Here is an 18595-nt window from a genome sequence, read left to right on the forward strand (position 1 = left end):
ACTGGATATGTTTGAATTCCACTCAATGTGGAAGATTTTCAACTTCTACAAGAGTGTAAAACTGACAGCTTTTATGTTAGGTTGCCGATCATACACTCAATGTCCTTTCTAATGATGGTCAATTCGATATTTTACAGCTGAAGTTGAAAGTTCTTCATGCTGACACTGGCTGCCTGAAGTGAGAAAAATTCAATTTCCAAGCACCTTAATGAATACAAATGTAAAATAAATGATTGGCACAAACTTTCTGAAAGGCCTCTATAGTCCTCTACCACAATTATGCACGGGAAGCAATAGAAGTCTCAGAAAAATGGTGCAAAATGTCATTCTTGATGTGTTACTCCATTTTCCTGATGGTTCTTCCACCCTCACACAAGATCTATAAGGGCAGCGTAGAAAGCCCCAACCAACCACACCTCCCCCTGTATTTTCAGGGCTATTTTCTTTCCATATTGGAATCAATCATTGAGTCACCCAAACCTTATTTGAAAAGAAATGCTCATCAAAAGGAGAGAACAAATAGAAGATATTTGTTCTATAAATTCAGCAGTTCTGGGCCTTAACAGTTATTCCTTTCTGATTACTGTGTACATGCGCCCTGGCCTTTTCATATGTGAACCGACTTTCCTTAAGCTTGAGAAGTTGGGCTTCATTGTGATCAGTGCTCAGAATAATTAGATTTGTTTTCTCCACACACTGGAAGTTGTAAAAGCTTATTTTATCTCTCTGGGATTAATCGTATGGCATTGCTGTGGTCGACCAGAAATCTTAAGATAAAAAACCCAGGATTCCCAAGTCTGGTTTAGTAGATTAAATATAAACTTAATTTCATCAGGGTGTTAACATTCAGAAAGCTTTCAGGAAGTACTTTGGGTAATTATTTCCCAGTATGGTTGCCCATGTTCAGAAATTATTTTTTTTTCCATTTCACACCCTGTGACTGTGCTTTTCAATTCCTCACTGGACTTTAACAAAGTATGCTGCAGATTAAAATGCGCTATAACTATCCATAATTCCTCTTAAAATTCGCACAATATAAAAGATTATTTTTTTCTGAAAACCATTATTTAAATTTAGTGAATTTATTTTTAAAAATTAGATTCAAACGTTTTAACATTTGTGTTCATATCATGGGCGGGATTCTCCGTCGGCGTCATTCTCTGTTTTGCCGGCATCCGGGGGTTTCCCGGCAGTGTGGGGCTGCCCCACAATGGGAAACCCCATTGATTGGCCGGCGTAATGGAGAATCCCCCCCGGCGGGTCAGGGCAGAAATGTGGTGCGGTGGAGAATCCAACCCATATACCTGACAACACAAAGTGTGGAATAAATTCTAACAGCATCATAGCCAGGTAGACAACACTAAAGTAATGAATAGTTCAGTACTGTGGCCATATATTTTCTGAAAGGTATTTCACTGTCTGCGTTTATTTAAAATCACATGGGTTTGAACTTTTTAAATTCACTTTATATTATGTCTGGGGAGGGGGGATTGCTTAATTTCTTATCAATTTAGATAGGTTTGTTCAAACATTGATGTTAATGACATATTTGGAACGGGCTTGGAGCTGTGATAAAAATCAAGGGAGCTAGATTAACATGCATAGTTGAATTAACAAATTGCTTTAGAATATAAGATGAGCAGAGGTAGGCCATTCAGCCCTCAGAGTCTGCTCCGTCATTCACTGAAATCATGGTTGATCTTCTACCTCCATCTTTCTGCACTGTTCCCATAGCCTCTGAGTTAATGACCTTGGATTAATGACAGTTCTCTATCATGCTCTGTTGCCTTACACTGTCTGGCTCAGTAACTCCTCCAAGTCATTGCATTGGAAGCTTTGCATAACACAACTTTACACACCTTGGATGTCTCATCGGTTTCATCTTCATGGACTGAGCTGGATGGTGATGGAGTAGCAGACTTGCTTCCTGGTGGGGATGGTGAGCTGTGTTGGACAGCATTTCCTCCCATGTTAAGACCAAGTTGTGCACTGAGTTGTGACTGGTTTATAGTGGTCAGCTGACCACGTTGCATTGCTCCCAGGTGTCTGATGTCTGTAGATCGGATAGCAGATCTCATAATTGACATCTGTGGGTGAGCACTGTAATGAGTAGTTTCTGTGTTTCCCAGATCATGCATCTGGAAAAGAAAATGATGGTGGCGGGGAAATAATAAATAAAATGTACTGAAGAAAAACACACATTTGTACACTGAGATTGATGGCTTTGATTATACTATGATCAGATTAGCCTCACCAGTGTTGTCAATACTCCTAAATACATTATGAAAATACATTTCACTGAAAGTCGATACAAAAGTACACATTGAAAAGAAGTCACTCCTGAAACTATCTCCTGACCTTGGAATTAGTTTATGTGTAAAGTGCATTTTAATTCTAAGCAGTGAGAGACTAAAATGCTGAATGCGAATAGGCCATTTTCAGTAACAGTATAAGCAACCTTACTGCATATTGTGCCGCGCACGAAACAGTTACTTCACATACTATGTTGATTGCCACCTCAGAAAACTGCAATCTGTTGCCTCAGGTAATATTTTCCATTGCACATATTTTTAACATCAGAGTTCACAAAACCAGAAATTGGAAGATATTTTTGCTCTGGCCTTTTGTTTGCTAGATCTACAATGAGATAGCCGCAGTTGATTTTATTTGTGAACTTTAGAAAAGCTTTAATGAAACACAAGTTAGACTCATCTCACAATATTTATAAATATTTCAGACACCAAGATGTCTACATGATTACTTAAGTCCGAAATAGGATATACTCATATCTACTGTGATCAAGTAAGTGCACTATCAAACAGTAACTGCACAACAGTGGCTCCATTATAATTTCAGTCTTCCAAATGGAAGCAGACAAAGTAACGTAAAGGGGTCATGTGGAAGCTGTTTCAACAGTGATATTATCTCAGCTATAAACCAATGTTATTGGCCTCAGTAATAATTCTAAGCTGGCTCCATGCGTTACTGACTGTGTCGATAATGCTGTTAAATTCAAGTATCCCATGCCTTCAAATTCCAAGCCCACGTTGTGTGATGAAATTCACGGTTTAAACAAAAAGGATTTTCTCATTGTTATCTACCCTTGTGTAAAATGGTTTTCTACTTCAGCTGGCATTGCTGCCAATCCATGGCTCATTTGGAAAATACAGGAATACAGAAAGAAGGAACCTTGGGCTGGATTCTCCGTTTCAGCGGCTAAGTGCCGGCTGAAACGGAGAATTCGCGGGCATTTTACAATACCAAAATCAGCGCCGATACCTCACCGATTCTGGGACTGGTGAGGGGCTAGCAGCGGCGCCGGGTGAAACTCCCGGTTCCCATGCCAGAAACGGCTGGAGAATTGCTGGGTCCGTGGCCGCGCGTGCACACGGCGACGACCTGCAGCAGTTGCACTGTACAACATGGTGTGACCGTACGCAGACCCGTCCAGCCATTCGCAACCCCACAGGGTACCCCCTGGCCACCCCCCAGCAGTCCCCCCAGCCCTCGTGGAAGTCCCCCAGCCAGCTGCACGGATACCGGCTGAGTGTGGTGGTGCTGGACACAGTCCGCAGTCGCCATGCCTGTTCCCGACCGCTCAGACCACTCATTAACTGCGAGGTCAGGAACTCAGCCCATCGGGGGCGGAGTGTCAGGGGAGAGCCTGACGATGATGCGCCAACGACGTTGCAATGACGTGCGGCGCGCAACACGATGACGCCATTTTGGAGGGGGTGGAGACTCAAAAACCGCTGCTTCCCCCAAGTTGGGCGCTGGAATAGATTCTTCGCCCGATCGCCGATTACGATATCGGTGTCGGACAACGGAGAATCCCGCCCCTTGTCTTCATACAGAGCCTCACAATATCCTAGAGTTTTAGTAGTTTGTAGGGAAGCCAAATGCGGAGGTGGGCTGTTTAAATGGCCCAGCATGGTGCCTTGGAACTTTGTCCCAATTAAAATAAAACGTAAAGTCCCTCCCATTCTTGACCTCTCTATCATGGGAGTGTCCCTTTAAGAAAGGTTTTTGTCTCATCATATAGCTTCAGTGATGTCATTGTGTGGGTGGAGCTGGGCTGTGGCTCTGTGAGATTTTACTTTCGCTTTGAGTTTTGGACTGGTTTGAATTGCACAGGTTGAAACTCTATCTTCATTTTAAAAGCTGTTTCCAGACTGCTTAGTAACAAACGAGATAATTGCTTTCTGGAAGGAATTCAAATCGGCTGTTTGAAAAGGGGAACAGAGTATTAATAACAAGCCTTATACCAGTGAGAATGCCGTGTGCTGGCCACACCTTTGCAAAGGGGCTTCAGAATTTACTTGGATTTTGTTATTGAGTTGGAACAGTTGAGGGGGAATTCATTAAGGGTTATACATAGATTACTGTAGCTGTTTGGGGTCTTTGTGTTTGTAATTGATAAAAGTTCTTGCTTTGTGTGTTTATACAAATGTTAAGTATATTATTAGAATAAAGCTTGTTTTTTTTATCAAACGCACCTAAGAAGTCCGTTGAATAACACCTGAAAGTTAGGCTCTTGTGCTCATCCCAGCCAAATTCAACAGACAGTTACAGGTTTCACACCCCCTCAATCTCCAAAAACTCCCCATATCCTATCAACACCCTCATTCCCCCCCACCCATGGTCATTGGCCCCACCTGTCCCCCATGCCAAGGTCTGTCCTTCTACCCACCCGTTTTGTCCCCACATGCCCCTTATTTTAAGCTCTGCTTGTCCACTCACACTCTATGGCCCCTTGTACCCTTTTCCAAGCTATTCTATTCCACCCACTTTCTATAGCCCCCTCATATCCCCTTTGAGAAGCCCTGCTCTTCAAGCCAACCTCTGTGGGCCTCATGCCCCCATGCCAATCTTTGCCATTCCACCTAACCCATTATGGCCCCTCATGCACCTAATATCAAGCTATCACATTTCCATGCCCACTGGCCCACTGTGCACCTTCTAGCACTAATGAACCCCAGAGTGTATAATGGTATAACTGAGATAATTATTTAAACCACTTAACTTGTGTGAACAAACATTGTGAAGTTGACAGCAGAGATTAGAGACTAAACCGTCAATCAAACATATTTCCTCTGGGGGACAGGTATTTTATTACTCTAATAGATCACTGAGTTCTCTGCCAAGAATACATAACGAGGTTGACACTGACCGAACGATCTAGGCCATTATGACAGGAGGCAAAAAAGCTTGGTCAAAGAGATCACTTTAAAGTAGAGTGTTAAAGGAGAAGTAGAATTCAGAGGCTCAGTTGGCGCGTATGGATAATCCTCTTTTCTAGTGACATTAATTTGATTACCAGATCCTAGGCAATAATTAGAAATATAGGATATATGACAGAATAAATTATCCTAACATTGGAAACCAGCCTGAAATCATCAGTTTAAACTCAACATAAATTGGCCATGTACCTCATCTAAATGAAATGGACGTGCTATGGGTTCTAGTAGAGAATTCCAATGCAGCTTGCTGGAAGGCCTTTACAAAATGTCCTGGTTTGCACACAGTGCTGGCCTGAAAGTAAATCCTTTTGGAAAGATGATTGGAACAAGGGGAACCTGGATTGGTAGTGGCCCACAATACTGTGGAATTAAAAGGAGCAAAGGTGCTCCTTGTGACTCTACATTAAAGTTAGTTAATAAAAACATTGGGCTGGATTCTCCGCTGTCGGGATTCTCCATTGCGCCGGCAGCGCACCCAAGGTCGTGGATTTCCTGACGGCATGGGGCTGCCCAAAATGGGAAGTCTCATTGACTGGCTGGCGGGATGGAGATCCCCCACCATGGTGCAGCAGGACGAAGAATCCTGCCCATTATTTTTCTTTTCTCAATGTCCTCAAGTAGTCCTATTAAAATTCACTGGTGAGGATACTGTAGACCCAGAAAAACAGAACGGAGCAAGGTGCTACATGCTCTGTTAGTTTTAAAATAGGTACTAATCCATTGATTAACATATTATCTATTAATATCCATCCAGCCAGCAGCAAGCATCCTGGAGATTTGAAAGCTGTCACAAATTTACCCTGTGAATACTCCATTCATTCCCAATAAATGGGCCTGATATAGTTCAATTTCTTCCCCGTTATGCCACTCTAGGTTAAACACCGCATTGGAATGGCTGTAGCTTACAGGCAAAGCTTACGGGTTTGATCCAAAGGCCACGTTGCACCCGAAAAGCAGCTTGCCGTGGCGCAGTGTGGCCGTTGAAAGCCGGGAGACCTGCTCCCGGGATCTACTCGGCTCGCAATACCTCGAAAGATTCAACGCAATCTCGCGAGACGTTGCGATGTGAATCCCGGCCACAATGGGCGGGATCACTTTTTAGAGAGAGTCTTATTAGTAAGTGTCACTCTAATTGCAGATTCCTGAGGTACTTGAGGTTTTCGAATTCAACCCCTTTGCCTCAGAGACCTTGGGTGAGCGGCGTTCAACACCATTCCCCACAAATGGGAAACGGCACTTGTGTGGGTTTCCAAGGAGCTCTGAGGTCCCCAGCTGCATGCCCTTTGGGCAGTGTGGTGCCCTGGCACTGCTGGTGCTACCTGGGTACCCTGGCAGTGACAAACTGGCACCCTGGCAGTACCAACCCGGCACCCTGATAGTGCCAGGATGCCCAGGTGGCATTTCCAGCAGCCATGGGCACTATTAGGGTGCCAGGTTGTCACTGCCAAGATGCCAAGCTGCACTTTTTGTGCACGCGCAATTGGGCCAGAGTTGCCAGGCGCCGGGGGGGGGGGGGGGGGGGGGGGGGGGGGGCACCCTCCCATATTGCATCAGGGCGGGGACTCTCCCATTTGAAAATGGCATCCCGGGCAGCACGGTGGCTCAGTGGGTTAGCCCTGTAGCCTCACGGCGCCGAAGTCCCAGGTTCGATCCCGGCTCTGGGTCACTGTCCGTGTGGAGTTTGCACATTCTCCCCATGTTTGCGTGGGTTTCGCCCCCACAACCCAAAGATATGCAGGCTAGGTGGATTGGCCACGCTAAAATTGCCCCTTAATTGGAAAAAATGAATTGGGTACTCTAAATAAAATTAAAAAAAGAAAATGGCATCCCGATCTCTCGCCACAATGGGAGTTCCGGCGAGCTCCCATCTACCTGCATGGGTAGATGTAAAAGATCCCATGGCACTATTTTGAAGGAGAGCAGCCGAGGTATTCCTGGCTTCCTGGCCAATATCTATCCCTCAATCACCATCACAAAATACAGATTAACTGGTCATTATCACATTGGCTACTGTGATTCTTAAATTACAGCAGTGACTACATTTCAAAAAGCACTTCATTGGCTGTAAAGTGCTTCCAGATGTTTGGTAGTCATGAAAAGCATTGCATAAATGCAAGTCTTTCCTTTTCCAATTAAAATGTCTTATCAAGCCGTTTCATAATCTTAATGATGTCTATCAGGTCACTCCTCGGTCTTCAATTTTCTAGAGAAACATGCACAACTTTTCCTCATAAGTATAACCTGATAAATATAAGAATATCAGTTCAGGTATTGTTCTGATTAATCTTTTTTGCACCTTCTTCAGTGTCCCTATGTCATTTTTATAATATGGAGACACCCGGTTCACAGTGCTCCAAGTGTGATCTGTACAAGGTTGGATGTAAAGTTAATATAATATCTTTCCTTTTCAAATCTATCCCACGAGAAATGATCCCCAGTGTGTTGTTTGCTTTTTAAAAAATGGCCTTAATAATCTGCATCACTACTTTTAGTGATTTGTCTATTTGTGAGCTCAGATGGTCTTGTGGCTCAGTGGGCAGTCTCTGCCTTGGAGCCAGAAGCTCCAGTTTGAATCCAGGATGCTGGAATGAGACAGGGAAGCCCAAGAATATCTTCCGCCCAGACAGGGCCTGAACCTGCATGGTCATCACCAGTAAACACCACACACTTAACCATCTGAGCTAACTGGCCCTAAATGTTTTAACGACAATCTTTAATTTGTTGTTCTTTACACATGTTGAATGTGTACTTCCGATTCCTGAATGCAAACCGTTGATCTACTTTCATGCCCAAGCTACTGACTGATTTTTAAAAAAATACCCATTACTGGGACTCATGCAATATTTTATTCATACAATTGATTATAGGAGTGTGACCATTGAATATTAAAAATCAAGGCCTCATTTCAATCAATTTTACAACAGGTTTGTGGTATTCCACTGTCCATTAAGGATCATAACAGAATATGCCATTTAAATTGAATAAAAGTCTTCCTTAAGAAGCTAGTTTCATAGTACTATTCAACATTTTGCAAACTTTCATTCTGAAGTATTACCATTTGAGCTGCATCTATCAAACACACATGAAAGACCCCAGTTAAAGTTAGTAAGAGCCAAATGCTCAACTTTCTTCTATGCATTGCAAGTGGTTTATTTATACACTTCCGCCACTTAACCTGAATGCTACCACAACTGTGAAAAGTGAAACTTTATTCATATTGAATCATCAGCATTGAAAGCCCATCCTAGACTTAAAAACAATACAAGCAATTGATCGCCATTATTTGAAATTGTCTGGGCTAATTAGAAATGCACTATAGAAAAAGAGGGGTACCGTATCAAAATAAATAATATATATTTTAAATCCAATAAATTACAAATATAGCTTCAGTTGTAACTAGAGGAAGAGATGACCAGATTAAACAAAGGCTAACTTGCTTATGTATTGACCTTCAAGCTGACTCAACAGTGAACTGTCTGGGTCCATTCTTGGACACATCTGCATCCTGTTTGTAGTTTTTTGAGCAAAAAGCAATAAAGCTCTGCATTTAAAACAACCCTTTTTCAGGAAATTTAATTATTTTGTACTGAATATGGTGACCCTGTAAATCCCTATTATTTTACTTTTAAAGACTTAATTCTATTCATTCTGAGCTCATTAATATCAGGATCATGGTCAATGGGTTGTTTGGAGGGAAAAAGAAACGTGGTAATTCAATGATATAAAATGACTGTTCATACTTAGGAAGGCATATAACATAATCAATTAACAATTATACACAGAGAAAGTTTCTAAAGAGCACTGCAGAACTTTTAAGTATATAAATTGCAATTTACTTTTTATATTCAGGTAAAAAAAAAATTCTGATCCTGTTTGCCACATAAAGAATTGTTTAGCTCTTGTGCTAGCTGCTATGTAATAGGTCTACAAGATTGAAAACAATAATCCCTAAACGCAAAGTATTGTTGAAGGGTCCACACTCAAAATGTTTTTTAAAAATTTTAGAGTACCCAATTCATTTTTTCCAATTAAGGGGCAATTTAGCTTGGCCAATCCAGCTCGCTTGCACATCTTTGGATTGTGGGGGCAAAACCCACGCAAACACGTGGAGAATGTGCAAACTTCACACGGACAGTGACCCAGAGCCGGGATCGAACCTGGGACCTCGGCGCCGTGAGGCTGCAGTGCTAACCCACTGAGCCATCACATAGCCCACTGCTGCCTATCACACTCAAAATGTTAACATCTCTGTTCTCTCTATGGGTGCTGCCTGGCTAATTGATTGTTTCTGATGTTTCTGGCCTTACTTCAGATTTCTATTATCTGCATTTTTATTTGCTTTTTTCTTATAACAAAGACATTACTTTGTGTCTCTTGAAGTAAGTAGCTTGGGTTACTTGACAGAATGTTAGGTGTAATTGTATTTTCCTAGATTAATGTCTACTTTCAAATCTTTCATGCTGTTCTAATTACTACAGTGCTTACAATGTTGTGCAACAGGATCATGAAACCAGTTGGAGTTCCTCTAAGACCTTTTCGTAAATGATTTTTTAAAACTACATACAGATGTTCCTACTGTGGAACAAATAAAATGCAAACGAATAAAAATGTCAATTAAAAAGAATTCATGCACTGCAAGATGTATTATTCCTGTATCCTGAAATTACTCAAATGGGTTTCAGGTTAAAATAGCAATTGAAACACCTCAAAGAAATGATGTGAGTTATGTCACGTATACTGGACAAAGTACAATTTATAAATTCATTTCTTTAATGTGCAAGTTCAAACTAGTCATGTATTAACATTATTGAATTGCCACTTGATCGACAGCAAGACCTGGGATAAATGGAGTGGAAGAGACTATTACTGATCCAATGGGTCTGGGGCACTACAGCACACTCAGATGTGCACAGCATTTGATGACATTTATGCAAATTAGTCTTCCAAAGTCAAGTTTATTGGTAAAGTTTTAAGCACAGTGGTTTAAATAACTGATTAATATCGCATAACACCAGCAGATGTTTCACTAACTCTTCATGGCCTCCAGGAAAATTTTGCAACATGTAAAAACAGTCTAATGCTATGACTCTCACTTAAGTGTGTGCAATTAACAGACACGTGCATCAAGTGTTTTCAACATGCTCTTGTACTGAGTATTCAGCAGTACTCTTCCAAAATACCTATTTAGGAAACAAAATTGGAATGAAAGCATATCTATTTGTCACCTCAAAAGTCATATCAGCCTTCCTAGGTTCTCTGATGGAAGCTTAAACCAAAACTGGAAAGTTTGCCACCAACATGTGCCATGAACTGAGAAGTGCTTCTGGAGATTACAGGGAATTATTCTAACTGACAAGATGAATGAGTATCATTTTGATCGGAGATCTAATTCTTGACAACAACCATTTTCATTTCAAACTGAGGCACTCTTCGCTTTTGCACAAAGACCTATCATTGTTGCTGTCATTTCAGTATAATCTACATCAGAACACTTGTGTGTTGGCTCTAACTAGTAACTACTACTTTGCTGTATCTGTATCTGTCCTGGCTGGCTGTTCTTTATTACTGCACATTGTGCAGCAGTTGGCAGACTGGGAAGCCAATGTTGGTAGCCCTGAGGCACGGTTTATTAATGTTACTTACCAGCTGCTACCTATGTGGTGTTAGCAAGCAGGTCTGGAAGTGTGCCAGCTTTCAGCAGAAGAACTGAGGCATCCCTGAAGCCTTCCCATTTACCCCTGCCTGTCACCACTTGACACAGAGCAGTGGTGGGTGTGATCCCCAAGGCTACTGACATACACTGCTAGAGTTTAATGTAACTGCAGTCGAAAGCTGTATTTACATGCTGCTAACTATTTAGTACTGGCAATAGTAGTAAAATAGACAGTAGTAAAACTTTACAGTTCAGTGACTATTTGGGTGTTCGTCAAGTTGCATTCCGCATGTGGCTATAGATAATAATGTCACTGCAATACTTAGAAGGAAGATAGTTTAAGCTATAAGATTACATTCCAGTTATAAGCTACAAAACTTGTCAGAAGTCTATATGTGAATTATGGGTGGAATTTTCCAAAAGTTGCACAGAGTGCTGGATCAGGCAAGAAAAGCAGTGTGAAACTCACTGTGCAATATCAAAGTGTTGGCGAGGACTACACAGACAGTTATGGGGATCTAAACTCACCAGCAAAACTGGGATTCAGTGATTGGGGCACAGATTTTAAAAGGCACCCGAATCTCAAAGTGAAGTTAAAGGCCCGCTCACCACCACTAGCCCTCCCACACCCACCAACCGCCTCCTCCCCTGGACATTGGGACCCTGGCAGACAAGGGGAACACAATCAACGCAGAGGGTCACCCGCACACCACCACCCTTGCACAGCACGTAGGCATCAAGGTGAGCCAGCCTCCTCAGACCCTTCCCCCATCCTCACCAGCATCGGATCACCCATCCCCCATTCTAAGTGTCTGCCAAGCTGCCTTCTGCCATGCTGGCACAACGCACCCCCACAAAATGGGTACAGACCCGTCGCCAGTCTCCATGCCCGGGATTCTCATCCCGCAATAGTGGGAACATGCAATGCACGAATAAGCATTCATTTGAATGCGATTAACGGGCTGGAAGCCCGATTCACCCTCCGCTAGTGATGCTCCGCCTCCCCTCGCAGCCAGGAGTCACATGGGAGTAATTTGATGCAAGTATTTATAAATGGGTTCCTGGTGCCATGGCCTTTGGGGGGGGGGGGGGGGGGGGGGGGGGGCGGCGAGTGAGGTTTTTTCAGGGTTGCTGAGGAGTGTATGTCTGGTGGTGACCTGGGGGTAGTGGGGATCGATTTGTTGGCAAGGGTTGGATTGGGGGTTGGGGGTGGAATTGTGTCTCCTCGGGATCAGGTTGCCGTGACTACAGCTGTGAAATAATTGCAACTCGCTCCTTACATGTTGTGGCGCTAACAATTGCACACAAAGACTCAATTCGGTACAAGAGAGGCATTATTACAGTGAGATCCTATTCCTTCGGCTGCAGGTGTAGAATGGCATCTCAGGGAAACTTATGAATATTTATACTGCTCCCTGCGGGCGGAGCTAGCCGGCAGGGGCTTACCGGAAAACCTGTAATACAGGTACTGTCATACATCCCCTAATGCACGCACACTCATATATACAGTGGTAGAGATCACCACACGTTACTTTCAGGCTCCTGATTGCTGTCACTTTCACTGGAAAGCCCTGAGGTCACCTGTTCATGTAGATTTCCATTTACCTCACCCATCTGGAGACCCTCACATTGTATCAGATTTCTCACCGGAGATATGGATGTGGCCAAGCTAAATCTCAGGATCATGGGGTGCTGGTACACCGCATTGGACTCCTTAGATGCACAGCTCCACAGCAGATGAAGAATAGAGAGGGTTGTGGTTGGGGGAGGGGGGGGGGGGGGGATTGTCGATGGGGATGCAAGTCGATGTAGACGTTACAGGTACTTCAGTGGCTGCCGCACTGGTAGGAGTGCAGCAAATCGTCAGAAAGAAAGAGGCGTGATATTCAATACTGATCATTCACCGGCCATCCCGCCTCCAAAATGCATCATCTCAGACTTCTCAGGGTTAAATTCCATTTCACACTGTTCAGCCCATCTGATCAGCTCATCTATATCATTCTGTAATCTAAGGCTTTCCTCCATGCTATTTAACACACCACCAATGTGAAATTACTGATCGTACCTCCCACATTCACGTCGAGCTCACTAATGTACACTATGAACAGCAAAGGGCACAGCACTGAAAAATAACCTTTGACTATCACCCTCTGCCTTCTGCTATTAAGCCAATTTTGAATCCAATTTGCCAAATTGTCCTGGATCCCATGGGCTCTTGCCTTTTTGATCAGTCTCCCATGTGAGACCTTGACAAATGCTTTACTGAAGTCCATGTAGACTGCATGAACTACACAGCCGAAGCGGATTCTCTGCTTGAGGTTGCTGTACTATGGTCTCCTCGTCGGACACCACCAATGGGTGGGTCTCCATATCTGACTGCCTCTCTCCTGTTGGCGTCTTGACTCCCTTGGGGTTATGGTATGGCCGGTTCGGGCGTCAGATGCAGCTGGACAAGAACTTTTTGTTCACAAGAAATTTTACAAAGAATTGGTCGCCTGGTCCTAATGTGATCTAAGTGCTTTCGCATTACTTGACCTTGAACTTGCACTTGTTAGGAAACCGGCCCGGTCTGGCAGATGATGGTCCCGGAAATCCACTGAGTGACGTCTGCAAAGTTTTGGGCATTCACTGCGTCACCTGGTACAAAGTGCCTGGGCGGTCGACGTCGAACGGGGAACGCCCTTGCAGGTCCTGACTGTGGCGCACTTTCAGGAAGATCATGCTAAGACGGGTCTGAAAAATCCATCCCATCAGCATCTCATCCCGGGCCACTCCAGTCACGACGTGCTGGGTTGTCCGGTAAACTGGGCCAGCCTAGCGTCCATCGACTCCGAAGACTACGGTGATCTGCAACCCCCATTTGAACTTTTGGACCGCCCTTCCGCTAGCCTGTTTGAAGCAAGGTGGTATGAGGTAATTTGGAAGTGCCATGCCCCGTTAGTCTTCAAAAACCCAGTGAACCCTTCCCTCATAAAAGGTGTGCCATTGTCCGTGACTAACACCTCAGGTATGCCATGGGTATAAAAAGACAAGTACAGCTTCACAATTGTTGCCCTGGAAGTGGTTGCCCCATCTTGTGGACCTCCAGCCATTTGGAATGAGCATCGATTAGGAGGAGGAACATTAAACCCTGAAACGGGCATGAAAATCGGCATACAACCGTGCCCATGGCCACCCAAGCCATTCCCACGGGTGGAGGGGTGCAGCTGGCAGGAGCTGACAGATGGTACATTGTTGGGCCATCATTCAATGTCAGCTTCCAGGCCCAATCACCAAACGTAGCAGCGCGTTATCATTTTTGACACACCTGGCTGCCCATTGTGGAGATCTTGCAAGATCAAACTCTTGCCCTTTTCTGGGATGATGACACGCACACCCTAAAGCAGGACACTGTGCTCCACACTAAATTTGGACATTTTAGATGAGAAATCCCATCCTCGTTGCCAGGTTTGTAGACCATGACAGAGCCCACACTGAGTTGTTAAAATGAAATAAAGGTTTATTATGGTAACTACTATTTACACAGTACGAAAGATCCCAGCCAGTTCTCCTCTGATGGTACCCAAACTGGCCGGCTTCCTATAGAAGATAACTATACATGGTTTAGTGTTCCCTGTACCTTTTAACGGGGGAGTTCATATTTGGCGGGGCTCACGGGGAATTTAATCATTGTCACCTTGTAAGTCACATGGGGGTTATGACAAGATACATGGAGCATACACTGCTCATGCCTCACTCATTTGTACTAGATGGCGAGTGGCCTAACAAATCATTCTTAAAGCGACTACTGGTGATTGTTCAAAAACCAACCAAGGAAATGTGACATTTGTATTTTGTGTGTGCCCAGGTGGAGCTAATGGCCTATTTTTGGCTCCTTTCAAACCTCAAGGGTCACCTACACTGACCTGTCTCTTGACTCAATTTGGAAACTGGTTGATTTGCAGAAGCGGTGAGCTATTGGCTATCAACTTGTACCTACAGCCTAGCTTAGACCACATGCCAGTACCAATGGGCTGTCGGAACAGCTGCTCCGATGAATTGCACTTGTCTCAAGTGCTGTTATAAAATCACACCCCGACCAACAGGGGACCATCGAGGCCTGCAAAAATTGGGATTACAGGGGCCAATGCATATACAACCGCAGCCATCAGAGGAGATCAACAACGATGGCTGTTGAAATCCGTACACAATAACATTGATTATAATAGACTAAAAAAAATGGATTACTCGTTATATGAATGGCTGAAATGGGCTTGATTAATTTCTCAAATTAAAACATTTGCTGCTGCTTTATAAAGAGAAGTTACAAAAATGTTAACACGTACATTTCGTTAAAAATTTCAACTGTTTTCCCCCAAATCCTTCCACTAGAGAAACCTAAGAGGTAAATTGCTAGAAAATGTAGCAAACCTAGAAGTTTGAGACAGCAGATTGACTTGGTCAATCAGGTTAGGTCCTTGAAATTGGTTTATAAAAACTGGAAATAAAAAGACAGTTCCTGTAATGTGACCATGAAGCTTCAGATTGCCATCAAAGCCCAAACGGCTCAAAAATGCCTTCAGGAAACCTTCCATCTTTCCTTAGCCTGGCCCCTTTGTGGTTCCTGTTTTACGACAACATGGTTGACTCTTGATTGCTCTGTGATTTGGCCTAACCAGCCTCTCGGTTGTATCAGGCCACTATATGCAACAATTAGGCTTGGACAATAAGTGCCAACTTTGCCAACAGTAATACATTCTAATAATTTATTTTAGAAAGGGGTGGAGCCTCCACAAGGCCCATTCCTCCTATTTGTACTTCAAAATTTCATCTGGGTCCTATGTACATCATAGGATGTTGGTTAGCATATAACAAATAGGCTGCTACCTGAAACAGGTGGGTGCCTGGCCGCCAATGTGAAGACACCACTGAAAATGCTGATGGATGGATCGATGGCCGGAACCCTGTTCCCGTCGAACAGAGACTGTCAAAATTGGGGCCATTATGTTTACGTTGATTTGCCTACACAAGAAAGGGTGCAGAATAAAAGGCCAAGGTTGTTAATTGATTCGTTTGCACATAACAACATAAGATACTTGGAAGTGTGCTGTTAGAGTGGTTCTATATAATTTGCCTTCAAAATTGCACACCTTTATATTGGCCCAGATCTTCCATTCTCCAAATAGGCGGAGAACAGACTTATCCCTAAAGATATGTGCAATGGGCCCCTTTCAATGGCCCAACATCAGGATTCTGGGGGAATTTCCCAAGAAGTTTGAACTTCCGAAGGGCCCTGCTCCCTGGACCCTCTTGTGAAAATCTCCAAATCTGAGTTAAAATCAGAGACTTCAGATGGTTCTCACTTGTTTATTTATATTGCTACCCAGGAAATAATAGGCAGAAAAATCCACGCCTAATTCATGGATACTATACAACTGACAACCCTGCCCCCACACCTCACACTCACTCTCACTGAGCCCCCCTCAACTATGCCTTGATCTCCCTGACCCTCCAAATACACTTTGACTATACCCCTAATACCCAACTCCCCAAACTGCCAATCTGCCCCGAGTCCCTCATTCCCCCTCAAACTGAGCTGACCAGCCACCACCGACCTTCAATTTCCCCTATGACCTCCACGATCCCCATCCTGACCTGATCTCACTAGCACCCACAGCCTGACTCCGACTGCCTCCTAGCCTGACCTGACTATCCCCTGACTTGAGAAACACTCCCAAGGCAGCCAACTACTTCCTGACCCATCTACTCATTCCCCACCTACCACCCTACCCATCTAACACCCTATCACTTCACCCACCTGTCACACTGCCACCCTACCCACCTGTCACTCTACCACCTTGCCCACATGGCACCCAACCACTCAATGCCTTAATTACCCAACACCCTAACCACCCTATCTCCTAACCCACCCATCACCTTACCCCACCCCCCCAGTCCGTCACCCACTTACCTCCCCTCTGCCGCTTTTCAAAGAAGCTTCAGGACATTTAATCTCTTTACTTACCAGAATACAGGAGCTCATGACATAAAAATGGGAAGTGGCTTTCGTGCGGATTCCCTTCATTTCTCCCTTCTAGGTTTGCTGCACTGAATCAGTTCTGCAGCATCCTCCATCGGAAGATTGCCCAGAAAGATCAGAGGAAAATAAGTGGGTATTTTTCTGTCTAATCAGAAGTCAGAAGTAGAGGTTTCAATCCTGATTGGAAGATTTGGGCGATAGAGTTGTTTGGGAGCAATATTTACAGGGAAGAATTCCAGTTGGGAAATCTGGACATCCTGCAGAAATGAATGGTAGAATGTGCTTTGAAAAATTTATTCCACCTGGTTTTCCACTCTGATGGTCTGAGTGACAGTTGCATGGCAGGAACATGTGCAGAACTAGACCACAGCCAGGTAACGGAGAAGGTCAAGATCAGGCAGGAGATCAAGGTCGGGGGCCATTTTGAGATCACAAAAAGATTGAGGTGGGGGAGAAAATTGAGGTTGGGGAAAGATAGAGGTTAGGGGAGATTAAAGTCAGGAGAAGACTGAAGTTGTTTGTGTGTATGTGTGTGTGTGGGGGGGGGGGGGGGGGGGGGGGGGTGCAGAGATCAAGGTCAGGAAGAAGATTGACGTTGGTGATGACTGGAGGTCCGTGATTGTTCAAACCCATTCATTCTTTGGTAACAGGTTAAAACCTCCCCCCTTGCTTTTCAAAGTTGATAGCCTCATAAGCTTGGAACTGGATATCTTATATTATGAAAGGGTACAGCTTCTGTTCTGAGATGAAAAGCAAGCAGTTACACATTGTTTGAAAAGTTTAAATCCATCTATTTGAATTAAAATGGACGAAAAAAGTGAGCTCCTGTTAATATTATGCAATTTACCATGGGAAGAAAGACTTGAAATTGTCTTCTTGAATTTTCATTTCTCCAAAATCCATTGAAACTGCATTGATTTTTTCACTGTATAATTTCAGTCTTTATCAAGAGGGCATTCGACCATGAAATTGAAAAAGTGTATGCTATTAAATGAATGTTACCATCTTTTGAGAGACAAAAAGAATAACCAGCTTAACTACTAGAATATATAATGACAACTTCTTCTCAAAAAGCAGTTAAAGTAATAGGGTTTTAAATCCCAAACGTGTGGTTCGAACAGATATATGACAGATCAGCAATGACCACAGGGTTCCATTGTTTAAAGATTGAAGAAACTGTTGTGATTGCTTAAAAAAAATCTGTTATATTTGCTGACAAACAAACTTTATCTATGAGAGGGCAGTGTAGTGCAGTGAACAGAACTCTTGAAACACGCTCTTTGTGACTGTCATGTGAGAGTACCTTTAAGAAATGAGTGTTTATAAATGGGTGTGTATATAAGTATCTGTAATGAGAGTACCTTTAATAAATGGGTGTTTATTACTGCAGTGATGTCAGAGAGTGGGTGGAGCTGGGCTGTCGGTCAGCTTTTTACATTCACCTTAGGCTGTTTATTGCAGGGTGTGTTTTAGTTTTGTTTTCAGAGCTGGATAGCTGCAGTCACAGCCAGAAGGTTTATTAGAGTCTCTCTCTGTAATCTGAAGAATGTGAATTGATTCTTTGGTGATTTAAAACTAATAACTGCTCTTAGTAGTGACTTTAACCTGATGGACTTCTGCTGAAAGTTTTTTAAAAGTCTTCTGGATGTTAAAAGGACAGCTTAAGAATTACTTAGTGCTGTA

The 18595-nt window shown here is 43.5% G+C and overlaps 1 protein-coding gene across 12 annotated transcripts in view; it reads right to left on the reverse strand.

Annotated features, from left to right (window-relative positions):
- The window catches only part of tox (thymocyte selection-associated high mobility group box), a 495189-nt gene that overhangs the window by 72208 nt on the left and 404386 nt on the right, over positions 1–18595 (reverse strand). For 8 of the 12 annotated variants that reach the window (XM_038809432.1, XM_038809423.1, XM_038809431.1 and 5 more), the window contains 2 exons: positions 15760–15894; positions 1860–2138 (listed from right to left, as the gene is read on the reverse strand). The exons of 1 other annotated variant lie outside the window; for it this stretch is intronic. In XM_038809432.1, the coding sequence (XP_038665360.1) occupies positions 1860–2138; positions 15760–15894 (414 nt within the window). The remainder of the gene's footprint in view (positions 1–1859; positions 2139–15759; positions 15895–18595) is intronic. 3 more of the 12 variants (XM_038809426.1, XM_038809429.1, XM_038809430.1) reach the window with 1 other exon arrangement.

Source organism: Scyliorhinus canicula, chromosome 10 (genome assembly GCF_902713615.1).
Source record: "Scyliorhinus canicula chromosome 10, sScyCan1.1, whole genome shotgun sequence".
Lineage (NCBI taxonomy): Eukaryota > Metazoa > Chordata > Chondrichthyes > Carcharhiniformes > Scyliorhinidae > Scyliorhinus > Scyliorhinus canicula.